Source organism: Athene cunicularia (genome assembly GCF_003259725.1).
Source record: "Athene cunicularia isolate RWA chromosome 7 unlocalized genomic scaffold, athCun1 chr7_part1, whole genome shotgun sequence".
Classification (NCBI taxonomy): domain Eukaryota; kingdom Metazoa; phylum Chordata; class Aves; order Strigiformes; family Strigidae; genus Athene; species Athene cunicularia.
Genome location: NW_020799107.1, coordinates 33,823,926 through 33,844,365, shown reverse-complemented (window position 1 = coordinate 33,844,365; position 20,440 = coordinate 33,823,926). Strand labels below are relative to the sequence as shown.

The window sequence follows — 20,440 nt, the reverse complement described above, 5'->3', positions numbered from 1 at the left end:
TGAGCATCGCAGAAGAGTTGGGGGAAGTCCGAGCATGGTAGTTGAAGCAGAATCACCGGCTGATGAGTTGTTTCACTTTATTTAGTGAACAGTTGGGTTGCTGATCAGGTTTTTTTGCAAGCTGTAACTTAAAAATAACAGATCATTATAATGAAGAGTATCCAATGTAGACTATACCCCTCGAGTTTTGCATTCATCTGTGATGTATGTCCTGTGTATAACTCAGAGTGCCAGACTACACGTTGTATTATTACTGAACGAGAAAGTGAAGAAATCTGAGGGTTTCACCTTCTTCAGTAGTGACTCTTCTTCACCTCAGCCTGAGAACACGCCGCAGTGGTTGTGGGATGGTCTGGCAAGCTGGCTGTTGTAACTCGAGGTTTTAGGTGTCAGTTAGTCATTCTCTCCTCAGAAGACTAAATATGCGTTTGAGCTGAAACTCTCCCGTTGACCATTTATTAAAGGTGGGGTCAAGCAGAGGGCTGGCTGCGGTTGAGGAAGAGTTGAAGGAAGTGCAGAGAATAGCTCAAGTGGTTGGTTCCTGGAAGACCAAGTCTGTGATTCATCCATTTTGAAATGAAGGAGGAGAAAGCAGTGCCAATTAAATCTCACAAAAGGTTACGATAAGCATCTAAACTGTGGGGAGAGATCACAGTCTTTCAGCATCTTTATTCCCTGCAGCTGCAATATGTAAACTCGGAGATGACTGAACATTGATACTTTCAAAGTTCAATAGTCATGCTTGTTACTGAATGCAGTTACTGAGAATTGACAGAAGAAAATATTTTTGAGAGGAGTTTCCAAGTAGAGATCGTATTTCTAGTTTAGTGTGGAGCAAAACCAGCGGATTTGAATGGCTGTCAGATCTGGTAGAATGAGAGAATAACTGCTCTGTGGTAAAATACTGCAAAGGAAATAATCAGTCTCCTTCAGAACCAGGGTGGTTTTTTTTATTATTATTGTTCATAGGTGCAAATTCAAAAATGCCTCAGACCAAATGTCAGAAGTAATTTGAGTGTTTGGTATTTTAAATCTAATTGAACTATTCCCACAAAAACTCTTGCGCATATTCCTGACTGCTTTTTAAACATTTAGATACACTTTTCTGCCTTTGAAGAGCTTGTTTCATGAATTCTTATAAAAGACACTGAAAACTTTAAGTTGATCATTCTTGATAAAATAAATTGATTAAAAATGTTAAGGAAATAAATCTGTAGACAAATACCTTTCCTCTCAGTGCTTTTTGAAGGTATTTTCAGGCTGTTTGCAAAATAATTGACAATTTTCACCTTTGATTTCTATCACTGTGTTATAAGGTTTATTTTTTTAGTGAGTCATTGCTAGGCACTGAACAAGTAAGGAATATTTTGAGAGGCATATAGAAAAAAAAATATTTTTTTGTTTGTTTGTTTTTTCAATTTGCTTTGTGGACCTCATGGAGGTACCTTTAGTAGAAATAACAGGGAAAGCCATAAGTAAATGGAAAAAAAATATGCTTGAAAACTAAAGGCACGGTGATGGTCAGCTGAAAAAGGGAGCTGAAATTCTGTTGGTTTGAGGATTGTGACCTACAGAATCATCTAGGTTGGAAAGGACCCTGGAGATCATCTAGCCCAACCGTTCTCCTAGCACAGTCCACCTACAGCATATCCTTAAGCTCTAAATCGACCCAACTCTTGAACCCCTCCAGGGATGGGGACTCCACCACCTCCCTGGGCAGCCCATTCCAACGCCCAACAACCCCATCTGGAAAGAAATGCTTCCTAATATCTAGTCTGAACTTTCCCTGGTGCAACTTGAGGCCATTCCCTCTTGTCCTGTTGCTTTCTACTAGGCTAAAGAGGCTCAAACCCAGCTCTCTGCACCCTCCTTTCAGGGAGCTGTGGAGGGCGATGAGGTCTCCCCTCAGCCTCCTCTTCCCCAGACTAAACCCCCCAGTTCCCTCAGCCGCTCCTCCTAGGACATGTGTTCAGACCTAATGCAGTGACTGGTGAGCAGACCCCAGCCATCGTGGTTCCAGCTGCCTTGTATGACCCTGTGCAGTCATGTCAACTCCACGGTCCTGCTTAACTAAGTCGCGTTAACGCCACATCTCTTCGTCATCAGTAGGTCCCGTAGGGTGTCACCTGCCCTCATCTCGAGGCTCGGCAGCACCCCTTGGCCCGACGTCTCCCTGCCCTTTAGCCGGGCCCCTCTGCTGCCGGTGCACGTCTGTCTGCTCCCACCGTTGTTGGGGGCCACGGGGCAGGGAACCAGGGGTGTCACTCGCTGACGGGGGACGGGGTGAGCAGAGCCGGCAGCGCTCGCCGGGCCAGCACCGTCTTGCCACGGGGAAGGTGGGCTCGGAGGCACAAAGCTCCGATCTCTGCTCCAAGCAATTTTCTGAAGGTCTAAAGGAGCACATCCCCCATTAAAAAAACAACAGCAAAACAGCACTTTGATTAATTTTAAGGTGATTGCCTCTTAAGAGACTCTGACAACCGGATTTCAATTAACAATCTAGTTTACATAAAAGGCACATATTGATGAACATAGTCCATGACTCTCTGCTCAGTCCCATTATTCTGCTCTAATTCATATGCAGAAGCTAAGATTTCCAATGATCTCACTGTTTACCAAAATCCAAGGTACTTGGAGGTTAATGTTTTTCGTACTTTCTGGTGAGAGTTTCATCTCCTGTTTTCTTCACAATAAAGGAAGAGGAGGAGTATTCTTCCAGAAAGCACCCAAAGATACAGATGATCCATCAAGAATTAGCTGAATGCTCTTGTGAGAGCTGGAAATTTCCCTAACGCTCTTTTGGCATATAATGTTTTCGAATATCTGACAGCTTAGATATTTTCCTATTCAGAACTATTTTCAATGCTAAATACTGCTGATTGAAAAACTTGATACTTGAGTTACCCATCATGCTGTGAGCCCTTCTCCTGCCATGTGCCCCCTTTTTAGCCACTGCGATAGGAAAGTGCTCAGTATTTCACCTGACCAGAGCAGTAGCCTTTCTGCATGCACAGGAAGAACATAATAAAATACAAAAAATATGGAATATAACTAGGATGCAATGTCTTCCTGCTGTAAGGAAACATTTGATTTGGAGAGGAAGGGGAAAGAGGGTCTGGGTAATAAAGACAATAGGAAAAGCTGTGCAAGATAAAATGCTGATGTTAGTACGAAAAGCTTTGAGAACCAAAGGTGATACAGCAGCATAATGAAATTAAGAGAGTGTTTTTATGCTTATTCACATGAGAACTGGTGGAACACCTCCTGATTTAATCACACAGCCCTCCTTATAGGATCATGTACCTTACCTCCACATCAGAGCCGGTTATATTAGAGGAGCTGATTACACTCAAATTGTGGAGGGGATTTTTTTTTTTCCTCAGAAATTGCTTCTATAAAAAACTGGCTTATTTTAAGAGTTCTGACTTCAGACAAATAATGCAGAATTGATGCTTGATTGAAGCTAAAGAACCAAACACAATTTATTGCTTGTTCAAAATTGTAGTGAGAATACTACCCTTCTGTTTGAAGGACCTTCTAAAAATATTCTAGTAGTTATTAATGGTAACTTGAGTGAGTTGGAGGTATATACAGATTTGGTGTCAGAAATTTTTAGAAAAGAAACTCTCAGTGTTTTTATACCTGTGGGACTTAAAGATCACCTGCTTGTGACATATTTGATGTGGAACATCAAATTGGCTATCCAGACTTCTTCTAAAAGCTATAGCTTGCCAGTCTGTAGGCATGTTCTACTATGAATATATATTAAATATTTTTATTAATTTTTTCAGCAGTATAATTTTAAGCCTTCTTTTCTTGGTGGAATAGTTTTCCCTTAATGCATTAGAGTGAACAAATGTCTGCAAAAAGCTGAAGTTAAAATTTGTGTCTTGAGTCTACTTTGCCATAAGTGTCACAGTGGGTTGGGCTTTTTATTAGTGAAGGACTGCAGAACATGAAAGTCCAGCTCTGTGCTGGGGCTGAGATTAGATGTGAATGCAAGGAAAAGCAACAAAGGTCCACAAAATATCTGAAATCTGCAAATACTTCCTGTACTTAACCTACACTTTAATTGCGTGACTGTAAAGAACAGCAAATCTTTGTTCTTTTCCTCTCGGTTCCCATTCAGTCAGTTCAGAGACATAGGAGTAAGGTTTTGGGGAGCAAATTCGTTATCAGTCTTCCTACAGTTTCCATCTGATTCTGTCATCAGTGAGTACATCAAAACCATGAGCTTGCAGCTACTTTTAAACATCAAAAAAGTTTTGTAAAAAATATTTTATATCTGTATACACACACGTATATAATATATATAGCATGTAAATTAATATAAACATAGTTTATCACTGTGAAGTTCCTTTACATCTTTAAAGTTTAGCTGATGTTAAAGTTGGTAAGAACTGAAGCTGTGCTTTTGGATTCAAAAGGGAATTACATCTGCCTTTAGGTGGAGTGGAGAAAAAGTAAGTGTTTATCTTGGTAAAGATCCCAAAATGTTCAAGTGGGGTAATTAGACTTCTAGAAAGTCATTCAAGTTCATCCATTTATGAAAACCTATTAGGACATTTCTTGGGTCTATATTCCAGAAGGTTCTGCTAGTCATCATTATGTAATAAAAAGACAAGAAAGTGTCAGAAATGCTTCTCTCATCCTTTGTGCCTGTTGGTCTAGCAGCCTCAAGGTGGTCTGGTGGTTTTGTGCACAGGTAGGATCATTGGTCAGCGATTCTTATAGAGAGAGTAGAGAAGGCTATGGAATACGTTACTTAGAATGCAGCAAGTGAAGTGGTCCACGGCTTCTCAAAGCTCAGCTCGTGGTAATTTGAATCTGAAATAAATTAATAGAGTAATCTTGTTTATGGATCATCAGCTGCAGAGGTATTATTAAAAAAACTTGGGTCCTTATTCACTAGGAACACCTGTATATAAAGTCATATTATAATTGTTCAGACACGCTGAATCAGACTTCTCTGTCTCGAAACAAAATAGAAAATGTAAATATATGGAATGTCCCAATCATCATACTTATTCTTTTTTTTTCATCTCGACAAGGTTACTCTTTTGGAAAACCCTCATAAAAGCAATCCACTCTTTTCAGTTAAAAGCCATTCATATGGCGACAAACCACTGTTCTTCCATTTATATCTGTATTCATCCATTTAAACTCTAAAGCTTTCCAGCTTACTTCTTGGATTTATAGCCAGCTGGCTGCTGTGTGTAACATGAACATATTCTGACTGTGCGTGAGACGTTTTGTCTCATTTAACCCATAATTGTAATGTTCATTCTAGGCCACAGCTCACCTGCATGTATTTAGCATTGACTGTGCAAGTTCCCAGAGTCACGACTTGCCATCTCTCCGCGTATGTACAATCTACAGTTATTAGAGAAGAGTTAAATGTATAAAAAAAAAAAAAAAGCCACACCACAAAACTTAACCCCAAAACAAAACCTGAAAACCCCTCCTGAGACTGAGCTGGATGAAATGAATATGTTCAAGATGGTGGTCCATAGCTGAGCCAGCTCATGTGGGACCAGTGCCCACTTTTTGGCATTTACAATAAACTTTGGAATGACTTTGTAACACGAATGCTTTAATAGCAAGTGAGGAGGGGGAAGCAAGGCAGGGAAGAAGGGACATATGCACTCTCTTTTTTTTCCTTACGAATGCTAGATTGCTGTTTTTTTCCAAAGGTAGTCTGATAAGCTATACCTGTTCATTAGCAGATTTCTGCACTCTTAGTATGTCCAAGAAACTCACTGGAAGTGAAGTTCTGAAATATCTGCTCTAAGTTACTGAATCATCGATGGGAAGCTTGCGTTCAAAGAAAGCATGAATATTAAAATTTGTTAGCACACTTTGGCTTTGTAAGAAATAAAATATATTACTCTTTTTCTTTATGCAATGTCACTGGGTTCAAAGAGAGGCAATAGAACCATTAATTAATAGTAGTAGTCTTGGGTAATGTCATAATAAGCAATACAGTATATTAAAGCACATCTATTCTTGCCAGCTATCAGGAGGAACCTTTACATATTTAAAGGCCCATTAAGTTTGTTTACATACTCGGTTGAAGCTGGTATGCTTTGCTTCCAGTGGAACTGCCACTGGCAGGGGCTGAACCAGACATCAGGACTTGACTGCGACGGGATTGAATTTCCCAACTGTTGTCGGCAGTCAGTAATATATCGTTGCTGCTTCAGGGCAGCCTGTCTCTCTGGGACAGCGGGTACAACCCAAACCACTGTAGTCCCCCAGATCTAGAATGTCTAGGGGTTACTGTCATATAAATGAAAAAAAGTGAAATTATATATATCAGAAGCAATTTTCCACAATGGAAAAGGTGGTCAGGGAATCAAAACGGTGCCTTCAGGTATATTACCCAACAGAACAACAAAAATGGCTTTAAATTGCACTAGCAATCTGGAAAGGATTTTCCGACTGGAGTTATGTTAAGTGTTAATAGTGAAACCTGGGTACTTTTTCCTTTGATCTCTCCTGGAGCTCATACAGAATAATAGGATCAAAATAAAATGCCATTTATATGAACACCTTGTTCTTTTGATCTTGGCACAAAAAATTCTGTCTGCAGCTACAAGTTAGCAAACAGTGCATGTGCTCCTTTTAGTTGGACCTTCTAGTTTATCATAACTTTTAATAAATGGTGTCACAGCCAATTTTTTTTTTTTTTTTTGGTGTGTGTAGTTCATGAACTCAGTTGTAATTTTTGCCCTAAGAGTCTTCAAGTACATTTTCAGAAGAACCAAGAATAAGGTAAGCAGGACCTGTAAACTGGTGGGTTATCATTCAGTTGTGTATATGTATGTTGAATATATGATGTAAACATTTGTATGCCCACTCTGTTTTAAAATATAACATTAGTTGTTGTTTGACCACTTGGGCAAAACTGTTACATTAGTGTACTCAGAATAAGAGAGTATGTATGGTTATGTGACCCCAAGAATAGTTGGGTGAATTTTGGCTATCACAGGTGCTAGGTTTTGGATCCCTGGTGTTTCCAGCAGGAAGGTGATGTACACCGTGATGTCCGGATGGAAACCAAGCGTTTCTCTTCATTGCCCACCTCTGCAGGAAGGACCTTAGAAGTATTACAGCTGGTAGTTGTGGATCCCCTTTGCTTTTATGTAGAGACCTACCAGACACATAATCCACAGATGGACAGGAGTACCTTCCAGCTCTTTATTCCCTGGGGTTGATGGTCGGGAGTGTTTCTTTGGAAGTCATTATTGTGAGCATTTAAAGTAAAGCTGCTTCTTCATGTTCTTTCAAACCTCTTTATTAAGATTCTTCTCCACCAAAGGATTTGACTGCATGTAAACAGCTGAGCTGTGTTTATGATGGTGATTGATGGTGTCTCATTGTGATCCCTGCTTCAGTTGTTGTAACCTCCAAGAGCAGATGAGATGGGCACGAAGCGCTGTGCCAAATGAAAGCAAATAAACCCAAGTCCTGCAGTTCACCGATGTCATAATTGCTGCTGTCCAGGAAGAGGGATTAGTGAGTGTGAAGAAACACTAGCTAGGAGAGATCCAGTGGCCAAGCAGTATCTTGGGTGTCGGATGTCTCTCTCAAGCTTTGCATCCCACTGTAATTTATATTTAGCTATTAAGTTTATTAGATAGGAACAGTCAGCTTGTTGTACGCCGTATGCAAGGAACACCACTGTGTAAGTGCTGGGTAAGTGTTTAGGCTCTTGCTGAAACGGCTGCAGTTGAGGTTGCCACACGTGAGCTATCCTCCAGCAAGTTTTGTTGCAGGCTTAGTTGGATCTCTGCAGTCTGTCACGAGGCAGGAGTATTCCAGAGAGCCATAACTGTGGCTATAAGCTATAACCCTATTCTTACAGAGCACGACAGTATAATTCATTATGTGCAATAAAGATACCAAGTTAGTTTGAGCACCAAAAGCCGCGTCGATGTATTTGTGTAGTCCTGCACTAGGATTAAGGCATCCTGCTGAGATCAGGTCTCTGTGCTAATGCAGCCACTCTGCCTCCAGTCCTTCTGCTAATTAGTACAGAACTGCTGTAAGAAAATTTGCTGCTGTAGTTGTCTGAAAGGCACTATCTGTCCAATTCCTTCATTTTAGCAGAATACGTGTCCCCGTTCATCTTTCAGCAGTTCTCGTTTCGTATCCCAGAATTCAGACCTACCTTTTGCATCAGTTAAAGGCTGGATGTGGGACTCTTCGGACAAGGAGTTAAAGTGAAAGAGCTACAGAGATTCATAGTTTTTCTCCTTACGATAAAAAAAAAAAAAAAAAGTGATTGCCCTAGTTCTGTGGTTAGCATGAAACAAATCGGCTCTGTCATGAAGTCAGTGGGGCACAAGTTTATATAGGGTAGTAAAGGAATAATAATAAAGTAAAACAGCAAAGTCCACGCTCTTTTATGACAAAACCAGTACAATCCTGTTGCAGTCTATGGCCCTGCTGCAAATAGTATTTTCTGATGCCTGAATAAGTCCAATTTACATATATACAAAGTGTATGAATAAAGTTAGAAAAGTATGCTTTGTGTTTTACTTTTTTTTTTTTTTTTTTTCCTTGAAAGTAATTTGCTATTGTTCAATCTTTCAGCTTTCACTGGTTTTGTTTCCAAAACCCCAAAAGGAAGAGAAAATAACAAAAGTCCATAAAGGCAAAGGGATATGTTCTCATTTCAGTTCACAGAATTTCCTGCCTTTAAACAATACAGATATATGCCCTTAGGTTTCTAACGTGCTGGAAGGATACCGAATCCTTGAAACAGATCAAATTAAAAGCAAGTCCACTATAGCAAAAGTGAGTTTTACCAGCGCGTCCAATAGATCTCAACAAGAATTCACTGGGTTTTAACCATGTTGCCAAGCCTTACAGAATCCTAAACTGCTGACTCCATAAATGAATAAATGCTCAAAACCGGCAAGCAAATTCTAGGCTGAATTGGACACAAATAAAATCTGATGCTTAATAATTGTTCCCTATTCATTACAGGCCCCATTTAAAGCAATTATTTAATAGAACTTTGAGATATATCCACAAGCGGAACAGACATGGACATTGGCTATTTAAAACCTTTTAAAGTACATTGCTTCCCTTAATTACAGTTACATGTTTAACAGGCTGAACGTGTTGTTCCCAGCACTCAGGGTGAAGGACACGAGGAGCACGGGAGCAGCTGGCAGTAGTTCTCACATAAAGCATGGCAGGTCGGGGAACCAGTGTCCTCAGAAGTGGTGGCTTGGGCGTAGAAGGAGGAAGGACCTGAAGAAACTTCTCCTTGGTGTCGTTAATGCTTTTATTAGGATTTTGTCATTTGTCTTTAAATACTCAAGTGCTGGCCTTTCTTTCAGCTTTTTGACCTATTTCAGCAGAAACCTCAGAGTACTGCTCCCTGTGGTCGTGTGGAGGGTGTATGTGTACAACCCGTGTTCAAAGCTGTAGAAGCAAGGTGTTGGCCAAGCTCTATGCTTCTCCAAGGTTTCTGAGTTTTTTTTAAATTTATTTTTAATACATGTAGTGCAGTAATTTTCAAGATGACCGTGTCCTGCTGCAGAGCAGGTGATTGCTCAAGCTGTTCACAAGCCTTCATCTCCTTCAGGGGTAGGCACCGTCCTTCCCATTGTCATGACCAAGCTGGTAACTTAACGTATGAGGGTAACAGTGCTGTTTGTATTGATGCTGCTTTCTCCTTTTTCCAACAAAAACCTGCATATTCCTCTTCTTGGTTAACATTCTGTAATATCATAGATCACTTGGTGATGGGCCACGTGTGTTTTAGAACATTTTGGAGGTGCAGGGCCCCTGAGGAGTCTTCTGGTACCCAGCTGCTGAAAGATCCGTGATTTTAAATCAGCATCACTGTCATCCTGATTTATATCTGAAAAAAAGGTAGCCCAAGCTTTGTTGGTTTGTTTTGGTTTTTGTTGTTTGTTTTTTTTTTAACCAGTAATGACACTGCTACGAGTAGTAATAACATTTTTTCAAGAGCTTTCTGCTGAAACCTTGGTCCTCATAAGGGCTGAGAGCTGCTGCCATTCTAGTTCTAGAGATGGAGACGGGTGTTTGAACAGTGGTTTCCTCTAAACCCCACTGCCTAGCTGAGATACAAATACATACAAATTTAAACTTCAGTTGTAGTGAGAAAGAAATGCAAATAAATCAAATATAGTTAACACATTTCCAACTGGAGGTCACGGTCTCTGCATTACCCCACTGTCCTCAGGGCCAGAGGCAGTTGACTGGACCATCCAGTTTGAATGCCCCGTGGTTCTACAATAGCCCTGTGTTTTTCTTATTATTTGAATGTTGTGTTCAGGATAAAATGTGGTTTAGATTTTTGTGTGCATACAATTATTATTTTTAACTAATTTCTCTAGCTTTCTCAGATTAAAACTTCCTTCGGATAAACCTTCTGATGAAAGTAGGCTTCGTTGCTTATTTATTTCTTGGGGTACCTGAGAAAGTGTTAAATAACTAAGGTGAAATATGTGTTTTCCTGAGAAACACACAGAACTTTGCATTTGCACAGTTGAGTGAACTATCAAAACCAGATGTGAGCAAGTGGAACATTTTACATAAATTTATTAAAATCATTATTTACCTGTAAGTTATAAGAAGGGCTTAGTTGCACTAGTTTGTTGCCAATATGTACTGCCAATAATCTGCCAAAAAGCAGCTTGCTGGCGAAATCACTGAAATGGTTAGCTTATGCTCGCACAGAACATTACAACCCGGAGTCAAATGAAAACCTACTATAAACGAACTCTTTGATGGTGGATTCGCTGGAATATGGTATTGATATATGGTGTACAGTTTATATGGATTATGTATACTGTGCAAGAAATATGGATATCTATTAAGGGTAACTTGATATGTAATCGGCTAGGACAGTTATTGTTTTCAGTATTTGCTAGGAGTAAGATCACACGGTGACCGTTCAGTTTTAAAATACAGACTATTCGCATGCAGCCCAAAGCACTGGCATACTATTTGTTCAATTAATACAGAAAGGCTATTGAAAATGTAAAATATCTGACATCTATACAGAGTAATTTTAAAGGCAACTTTTCTTCTAGGAACAATTTATACATTACATAAACTTATATTTTTCATCCAAGTATCATTTCGAGAATAGCAAGCTTAAATATTGGAGGCCATAGGGAAACATAATATTACGATAATGTTCTTTGGTGCGGTTTGGAAGGTTTTAGGAAACATTTGGAAGTATTTTTCTCATAAAGTCACTTAACTATTGAAGTGTTATGATAGCACTCCCTTCTGCATTGCGTATGTTACAAAACAGCTTGTTTAAAGGGGACATCTATTCTATATATCCTGATTGGAAGTATTTCCACAAAACAGGAAATTATATGTTACAGGATCCTGGTATTAGTCTTAATTAAAGAAAAAAAAAATAAAGAGAAGACAAGATGATTTAAGGTGTGATATCAGTTTTCAAACACCCCTTTCCAATTCTGTTTAGCAAGAAGAGATACTGTTTTGTTTGGAGCTGTATGTGAAATTTGCATTTTCTAAATAAGAGCTGAGCTGGGTTTTTTTTCTGTTTAACTAAACACTAATAAACATGACCAATCTTTTAGGATCCTAAAGAACTTTAAAAACCTTGCAATTCTCAGAAACCTAACTTTTTTCCCCATAGTGTAATTCATTCTTTTGAACTTCTGCAGAAGCAGAACTTGAGTCACCAATTTCTACATTTCTGGCAGTTGTTATCAAGGGGACTCTGAGGGCTCCAAAAGTATATCTGTTACCTTGCAATGTCAGTGCAGCAGTCATGAGGTTTAATTATAGAGAAAATTACTTTTTTTTTCTGCACTATCAATTAATTCATGTTTTCGTATCTTGTGCAAAATAATGCATAAGTTATTTTCACCTGCGTTATAAAATATGTATTGTAGTTCATTACCGTCTTTCTGAGGAGTTTAAATTATCACCATTTCATTTGTTGAGAATGATGATGTTAGAAATTATAACTGCACAGATTCTTACATTTAGTTTTAAAGGATTTCAGGGAATTGAAGGTGTGAATTCAGAAATTACGTATATAGTGTCAAACTCGATCTCACCTGAAGTCAAAGAGAGCTTTGCCTTTGACTTCAGTGGGCTCAGAGTCATCTTTACAGTATTAAAATGCAGAGTAATCACTGTCTGGCCTTTTTTTTTTTTTTTTTTGTCTGACCTAAAGAACTTAAGATATTGTTGAAGTTATTTGTCAGGAGTAAATATTTAATAAAATTAAATAATCCCCAAACTACTGGATTAAGCTAGACATGCTTTTGGCTGAAATGATGTCCAACAAGAGCAGCAGCACAGAGAATTCAAAACCAGGAAAGCTTAGATTTTCAAGGGTATATTTGTTTTGGAGTAGCTTCACCTGCCTTTGCTCCTGTTTTGCATAGTTTCACTGCAGGCTTGTGTTTTGGAAGGTAATACATTTCCATGTATTTTGGGGAATAAGAGTTGGAGAACGCTTTCGTTAAAAACCTGGTTACCTAGGATGTAGACTTTACCGAGCAGTAATCATAATGTTAGAAATTCAGGTCTGATATTGGGGGGAAAGTTAGAGATCGGTTTGACCATCCTCCTTCTCTTGAGGTACACATGACATCTTGGTAAATAAACTAATAGGAGTGTTGTTGAATCAGAGTGAAACTAGGTTGGGAAGAAAATTGTAAATACTAAGTAAAAGTGGGATTTTTTTTGGCAGTATCAAATATGGCTACGATATTGAAGGATTTTGCTCAAATTATTCAGAAAAATAGGTGGAAGTTGTGGTTTGAGGAATCTGAGAATTACTCTGTTTCTCTTCTATTTTCTTGACTGTTGACATCTCACCCCTCTGGCCTTATCTCATCTTCCTTCTGCATTCCGACAGACCAAGTTACTACTTGAGTCAAAACCAACTGCCTGGGGTTGATCTGCATCCTTCCTCTCTTCTCCAGGAGCATCTCTGGCTACTGCCTGCTAACCAGGCACACTGCTGGAGTGACAAGGGTTGTTGCATCCAGCTAATTTGTTGCTAAAATAGCAATATTTGGGGCTGATTTGTCAGAAAGAAGTCAGACCTCATGATATCTCTCCCCTGGTGTATCTGTTGTACAGATTACATTCCACTTCTTTTCTCTCTCTCTGGCCAGGATACGGACATTAGGAAGGAAGACATCCTGCTGCTGATAGCAGTTTTAGCTCTCTCCCATGTTGTTGTTCACCTTGTAGTCCCTCCTGCAAGCTGCTAGCAGCAGCACTTGTCACACACTTAATATCTAAGTGTGAAATGTCCATCGTTGGCCTTTCGTGATAGTTAAAACTTGACTGGATGGGGGTCTGAGCAGCCTGGTCCAACTGGATCATCTTTGAGCTCAAGGTGGGACCAGAGACCTTCCAACCTCAGTGATTCCCTTTGTTTCTCTTGTGTCATGGAAGAGAGAAGGTAGTTGAGAGAAGATAGTGATCACATCTCAAATAATATTCCGTGCTTCTGTACCTTGCAGTTTGCAGACAGGGAAGGCAGTGTAAACCCTACTTATTCTTCCCAGAAAAATATATATTCTGCTGTGGGAAGACAAGCTCAGCCACAGACCTTGTATTTTCTTCTGCCATGCCCTTCCCAGTGCTTAATCTTGGCTCTGTTCCGTTTTCTTTCTGTTCTCTCTCTGTGCTCCTAATCCTTGTCCATGCTTATAAGCCCCTAATATTTATATGGCATTATCTGTGTTAGAGATTACTGCTGACAAGTAATCTCTTCCCTCTTCTGAATGAAGAATTACAACCATTGCTAAAGATCAGAAAGTGAAATTAGATCCCAGAAAATGTGACAACTTCAATAAAGCCTAATATCAAATTCCCTAATATTGGGAATCTTCTTTTGAGCTTTTAGATTTGAACTGTAGCACAGCTTTGGGACACCTGACCGCACTCAGCAACTACTTCTTCTTTTTTTTTTTTAGCAAAATGTGACAGTAGTTGCAGATAAAAAAAACATGAAAAAAAAATCACTGAACTGAGACTAGTCTCCAAGTTTTGTCATTTGTTGTGGTCTTTTGAGAAGCAGGTAAATATAAATGCATCAGTTTCACTATCAGGTAATTTATAATATGAAATATTTTTTTAATGTATAAATTTATATATAAATATATTTTTTAAGTGGATAGTAATTTAATTGCTGTCTGTTCCAGTTTGGCCTCCAAGGAACTGCTTTCATGACTTTTTTTTTTGCTTATTTCTCCTTAAAACAGCTTGGACAAAATTCTGACTTTTGAAAAAGCTCAGAGATCCATGCAGCTTTTGTATTTCTGCAGTGCTCGGTCAGTTGTATGTGTTCATGGTTGTACAGTCTTGCATATATTTGTAGTAATTGTGGGGAAAAAAATCAGCATTGGAACGGGATAAATTCAAGGAAGCAGAAAGAAAGTGCAAACGTCAAATTTCCTAGTTACTACAGATGACAAAAGTGACTGTCCATCTCAACCATTGTAAGTCAAATTAACTCCAGGTATTGGAATAACAAAAGCTCTCCACAAACCTCTGTAGTGTTTTAAGTCACATAAATTCTACTAAAAATATTACAGTTAGCAAAGAGGCATTTGTGCTTGTGTTTAAAGAAGGACAAAAGAAATTCTCAGACAGTGAGTTTCTTGAATTGTAAGTTATGCCGTGACGGTGCGTTGGTGACGAAGGAAACATGGCAAGTTCTAAAATGTGTGTGCTCTGGCTCCAAGGCTGGGGAACGTTTCTAATAGATCTGATTATGTCTATCTCCTTTTATTTTAAACTTTTTAATGGCAATTAATAAGAAAAACCCACAAAACATTGCACTTTCAGAACTATTTTTGACTTTGCTTCCAAAGATAACCACAGTTGTGTAACTACAGAAGGGTCAAATTTTATTAATTCAAAATATTTTTGGTTTTAGCTTATATCCATTCTTACAAATTGTCCTTGCTCATCAAGAACAACTATTGAAACCCTTATTACAGCACCCAGAATTTGCCTATATAATTTGATCTAACCTAAACCAGCACTCCAGTTAGTCTTTCTAATGTGGTTTCTATTCATTGTGCTGTGACATCATGGCCCTTCCATCCTTTCTTTGTTGTTGTTTTTAATAAATTGGTGCATAAAATGACTCTTGGTGCCATGAAAAAGAAACCAATTCCCATAAGTAATGTTTAATTAGGGCAAATAAAGTGCCGTGAATAAACACATATGATGTAACATGGCAACATGTTACAAAAGAGCTGGGGAAAACGCACATGTCTGCTTCAAGGAAAAGTACGTGGGTTTCCTCAGAGCAGGGTTTCGTGATACAAATTAAAAGAAAATATATAATATATAGATTGGGGAGTTTAAAAAAATCTGTTATTCAAATTAGCAAATGTTTTGATTGAAACTCTTGACTTCTAGTGTATGGAATTTTTATTCTATGTGAACTTAGTTTAATTTTTAACCCATCTTTTCAACTAAACATCTCTACCCAGTATGCAAAAAGGGAAAGATTTCAAGGCTTACTCTTTTTAAAGTCTTCATAAAGTTTTAAAATTGTCTGTTAAGTATGTCAGAGATCCTCAAAAATCTGAATAAATAAAAGAAAAACAGTTTTGAAAGTTTTGAAAACAAGTTGTGATAATAAAATTAGATATCTAAGTCTTTCACTGTTTGTTTTGAACTATGTGTTTAAATATATATGAGTTATTCATAAAAGTACAACATTTTCCATGGGTTTTTTAAATATAAGGGTCAGTACCTTGTGGAATCTGTTGAAAGTGTTAATATTTGTATGCTTTGGTGATAAATTTTTCTGGAAAGTACAAGAATTCACTACCACAAGTTAGTAATAACAGCAAAATCCTTCTCCCATGTTAAAAATACAATTCTATGGCATTTTTCTCAGGTGACCAGTGTGTGTTGTAACTAAGGTTGAGAAAAATGGTGCATCCTTCTCATAAAATGCTAACTATCTGCTGTGGTAGCCCTCTAGCTTTTTAGAGTCATAGAATCATGGGACGGTTGGGTTGGAAGGGACCTTTAAAGGACATCTCATCCAACGTCCCTGCAATGAGCAGGGACATTGCAGGGACATCTTCAACCAGATCAGGTTGCTCAGAGCCCCATCCAACGTGGCCTTGAACCCTTCCAGGGAGAGGGCATCTACCGTTCTCTGGGCAACCTGTGCCAGTGTGTCACCACCCTCATTGTAAAGAATTTCTTCCTTATATCGAGTCTTTTAAGCCTATGTCTGCTCCAACTCTGCTCTTCCATAACCAGCCTCTCTGACGGATGTATCTTCTGAAATTTAGACAAGGATTGAAAAACTGATCTTTCTGGGAGTAGATACTAGCTCCAAATAAAACACTGGAACACTTGTTTTTTCTCCAGGTTATAGGCTTCTGGATGGTGATGTAGAAGTCCTGCAAGCTCTTGATGTTTATAAATGACCGAGATCTGGGCAGGTACTGGATGGAGAGATGACTCTGTCTGGAAGATGACAGAAAAGAAGAATGAATGTGAGTCTGGAAGAGAAAAAATAGAATAGCTGGAGCAAAAATGTTCTGGAAAAATGTAAACACAAAAAATGTGCTAACTAGACATTGTCTTTCTCCAGCATGCTTTTGGGAACTGCACATGAACAGGTCTAGAAGATTTCGTGTTGTTATTAGTTTATTTTCAGGTCATTTATTTAAGTGTCATAAAGAACATTAGCTAGTGGTTAGGGACTACAATATCCATTATATCATTCCAATCATGTGGACAAGTTTATACTACATATGATTTACAACGGCCTTTCCGCAGTTAAAATTGTTACGTTCAGGTACAAGGTTTTATACATGGTTGTATTTAGCAGAATACAAGTGGCTGAGCACAGAGACGTCTTCCAATCAAAGCCCAAAAAATTAATGCTTTTACACGAACACTGCGGGTTGCAGCACGAGCTGTTTATGGCTGCCTGCCTACATCCTTTATCATGTCTCCACTGTAGTTAGTAAAATATACAGAACTACTTTATGCCAAAACAATGGAAGTTAATGCAGATAACTCGTTCCAAAGTTAACCATCAAATAAATATTTTTTTTAAAAAAAGAACAAAAAACCTGCTAAGTGAAATGGTGTTCTAAAACTTTTAAAAATTGTCAGGATGATGAATACTCTGTGTGTACTACAAGTAAATACCACAGAATTGATTGCACACACATGTCTTAAATAAAGGATATTAAATAGTTTATTCCAGAGAGAGATCAGTGAAGTTTTATCTAATATTATTAAAAATTCTGCAGTGACGGATTAGATTTATAAGGGCTGAAAACTAAGAAGCAAAACCTCTTCAGAAATAGAAATGGTGCACTGAGTGGATGATTGGCTGGGAGATTAAAGACAGACAGGGGGATAGAGCCTGCCTAGGTAGTCTGACCTCTCACATGTCAAGCAATTCTTCTTAACAGCAATGATTTTTCAAAATCTGTTAGTTACATTTGGTTTGGTAGATCAGTCCTCTCAGTTCAGTCGCAGACTTGGTGGTTTAGGGCAAATCCCTTAACCTGTTTCTCCTTCAGCTTTTCCCATGTGTGAATATATAAAAGTAGATTCTCACAGGGATGTGCCCATACTTCAGAGGAGCCCCTTTTAGGTCTATAATTCAGCTTAGACTGTCAAAACGCCAACCTAACTGTTAAGAGCATATGGAATTCAGCCACACTGAATTTATACTTTTACACTCTGAGAATCTGAGGGTGGCTAAGTCACTGAGATGGGAATGGTTTAACTCAGGCTCATTTGGGAACCTGTCTTGTTTGTAACATAGGGAATGGATTTGCATGAGGCTGTCGAACGCGATTGAACTTTTTGTGGTCGCATCTACAGAGCAGCTCCAGTGAGTCATGGCAAACAGTGGAAAAAAGGTAGATCTTCTAGGTGATTTGGTCAGTGACTTGAAAATGCAGCTTAGTGTAGATAAAAATAAAAATAATATGTCAAGGGACAGCAAGCCCAATCAAAGAATGCATATTACATGGCATAGTTACACAGCATACTGACTTAGGAAAGGAGATTTAGAGGTTTGAAGAAAAATCCTCAAAAGCAATTAGTACAACTCCAGTAAAGCTCTCCTAATGTGTGCGTGGTTGTATTTTGGGAGTGATTTTGAAGAGAAAGGATCTGTTTGCATTTCAAGGTGCTCCATTGCAGGATGAAGTGGATGATTCTGGTATTTAGTACTATTTGTTTTGACAAAGAGGGAAGGGAGCGGTTCGTTCACAGCTCAGAAATGAGCTGTGATGGAGTAAAACTCTGAGGAACTGTGGAGGAGGTTGATAAAGTGGAGCAAGTGTTGGCTTTAGTAAACAGTTCAATAAACAGGCTATAGTGCGTAAACATTTGGAAATTAAAAGGAAACGGAAAATTTAAATGTCTCTACTTATCTGGAAGAACCATAATCACACTGAAAGGCATGTAAGTAAATAATATTTGAGTAAATTAACTTGAGGTACAGGCTAGGGTGAGGATCCTATGGTGGCTGTGCATGTAGTCCTCTCCGTGTTAATTTAGAGTCATGTTTGAATGAAGGAGCTTCACTCGAGTGTTTCCTGGGCAAGGACAAGAATTCATTGCTAATTTAAATCAAATAGTAAAACTAGATCTGTGTAAAACGTTGCGTTTCATATATTACAAAAATTAGTTCAGTGGCCCCAGTGTAAGTGTGCAGATGAGTCCTGCTGTTGGGAAGGATTTTCTGCAGCATGGGCATCAGATGGAAGAGCCAGTGGCAGCTGGTATTGTCTGTGGTACCTCAGGAAGGTGATGAGCAGCTCTGCCTCAGTTTCCCTGTCTTAGTGTTCATTACTCACACCTGTGAAAAACCATGGGAGCGGTTGCCTTTATCCAACGAATGGATGTACAGCTCAATCCTTTTCTGCTAGGCGTGTTTTTTTGGGTTTTTTTTCTAATTTGTGATTAATTTTTTCAGTTGGTCATTCTAGAAATCAGGCAAGGGTAGTTGGGTAAGAAGACCCAGTTCTATGTCATGGTGCATGTTTGGCCAATGTTATTAGGCAACAAGCAGCCTCTTTGTGTTAGGTTTCATTGACCTGTGATGAAGCAACTTGCTGGGCTCAAGTCTAGACATAGTCTAGACTCACGTTAGGTTGACCACCGCTGCATTTGGCATTTGCTACCAGTCCTAGCTGTAGTCCTGGCAAAAATGCCAAGACTTTTCTGGCAGAGTTGCCGTTTTGCTTCCCAGAAGTTTAGCTGGCAAATAGTTTTGTTCTCCCCGTTGATATACGTGTCGTTAGCAGCAGTGTGGTTCTGTGGAGACCTTTGGCTTCTCAGCCAGTGAACCTGTTGTTTTATTTCACAGGTACCATATTCACTAAAATATATATAAAGTGAATCATTTTAATGAATGCTGGTGGAGGTGTTGCTTGAAGGGATGTAAAATATCAACCATGCTTTGTCCTCTCTTTTGCTATTAATTAATTAGCAGTTACAAGGTGAAACTGAAATCCAGCATAAACACAATATAGATTTTTTTTTTTTTCCCTAACAGGTTCATGCCAGAACATAAGCTTGCCCATTTGGAAAAGGTAATTGGTGCTAAAAGAAATGAAGATGGTTATCAATCGGAGGATCTGTCCGGCCAGCAGAAGAGCCGAGCTTTAATGAAAAACAGCAAGGCACAGTGTGAGTCTGGACTTTGTGAAGCCCAACCTGGACTTTATACCACACAGCATGAGGGGCTGCCTTCCCCATTAACAGCACCGGCGAGATCGAACCAGTCTGAAGCATCAGAAAGTACAAATCCTTGTCAAGAAGATGATAAGCAACATCTGACTTTTAACCTCTCTAATATCTTGAGTGGACAGGACTATCAGCAAAGACCTTTACATGTTGCCTGGCCTCACAGGTGGTAAGTGGTGAACAAATACTGTATCTTCCAAAGATTGATGAATTTGTTTGATCCCTTTTCTTGTGACTTCTGTCAAGTATAAAATAATTTCCTGAACACGTACCAACACTGCACGCACACATAGAGGGAAGAGATCACTAATATCTGATTATTCAAAATAATTTGTTTGAATATACGTAGTTCAGTAATGCTAACCAGACATTTAACCATTGATGTAATTTTTTTTTTTTTTTTTTTTTTTTTTTTTTTTTTTTCCTTCCCCCCTCCAAGAAAAAGATACCCCTGCTGCTGAAACGATAAGCATAATTCTGGTAACTCTCTTTTCATATAAAGCAAACCACAGATGACAATTAATATCTAATGTTATTTAAATTATCTTAATTACTTTAATGGAAGTGATTAAGTGTAAAGATACATGGTGACACTGGACAGCTGATGTGAACCCACTGTCTGCATTTTAAAAATACTCTTTTGGTATTACGTAAATAGAAAGCCTGTTTGAATGTATTAACAGTCAAA

General features: G+C 38.7%; 1 protein-coding gene across 10 annotated transcripts in view; it reads left to right on the top strand.

Moving 5' to 3' along the window:
• The window catches only part of GTDC1 (glycosyltransferase like domain containing 1), a 179,458-nt gene that overhangs the window by 122,596 nt on the left and 36,422 nt on the right, over positions 1-20,440 (top strand). For all 10 annotated transcript variants that reach the window (XR_003398783.1, XM_026852565.1, XM_026852562.1 and 7 more), the window contains one exon: positions 19,562-19,921. Coding sequence is in view for 9 of the 10 variants with exons in the window: in XM_026852565.1 (XP_026708366.1) it covers positions 19,562-19,921 (360 nt within the window). In the remaining variant the exon portion in view is untranslated. The remainder of the gene's footprint in view (positions 1-19,561; positions 19,922-20,440) is intronic.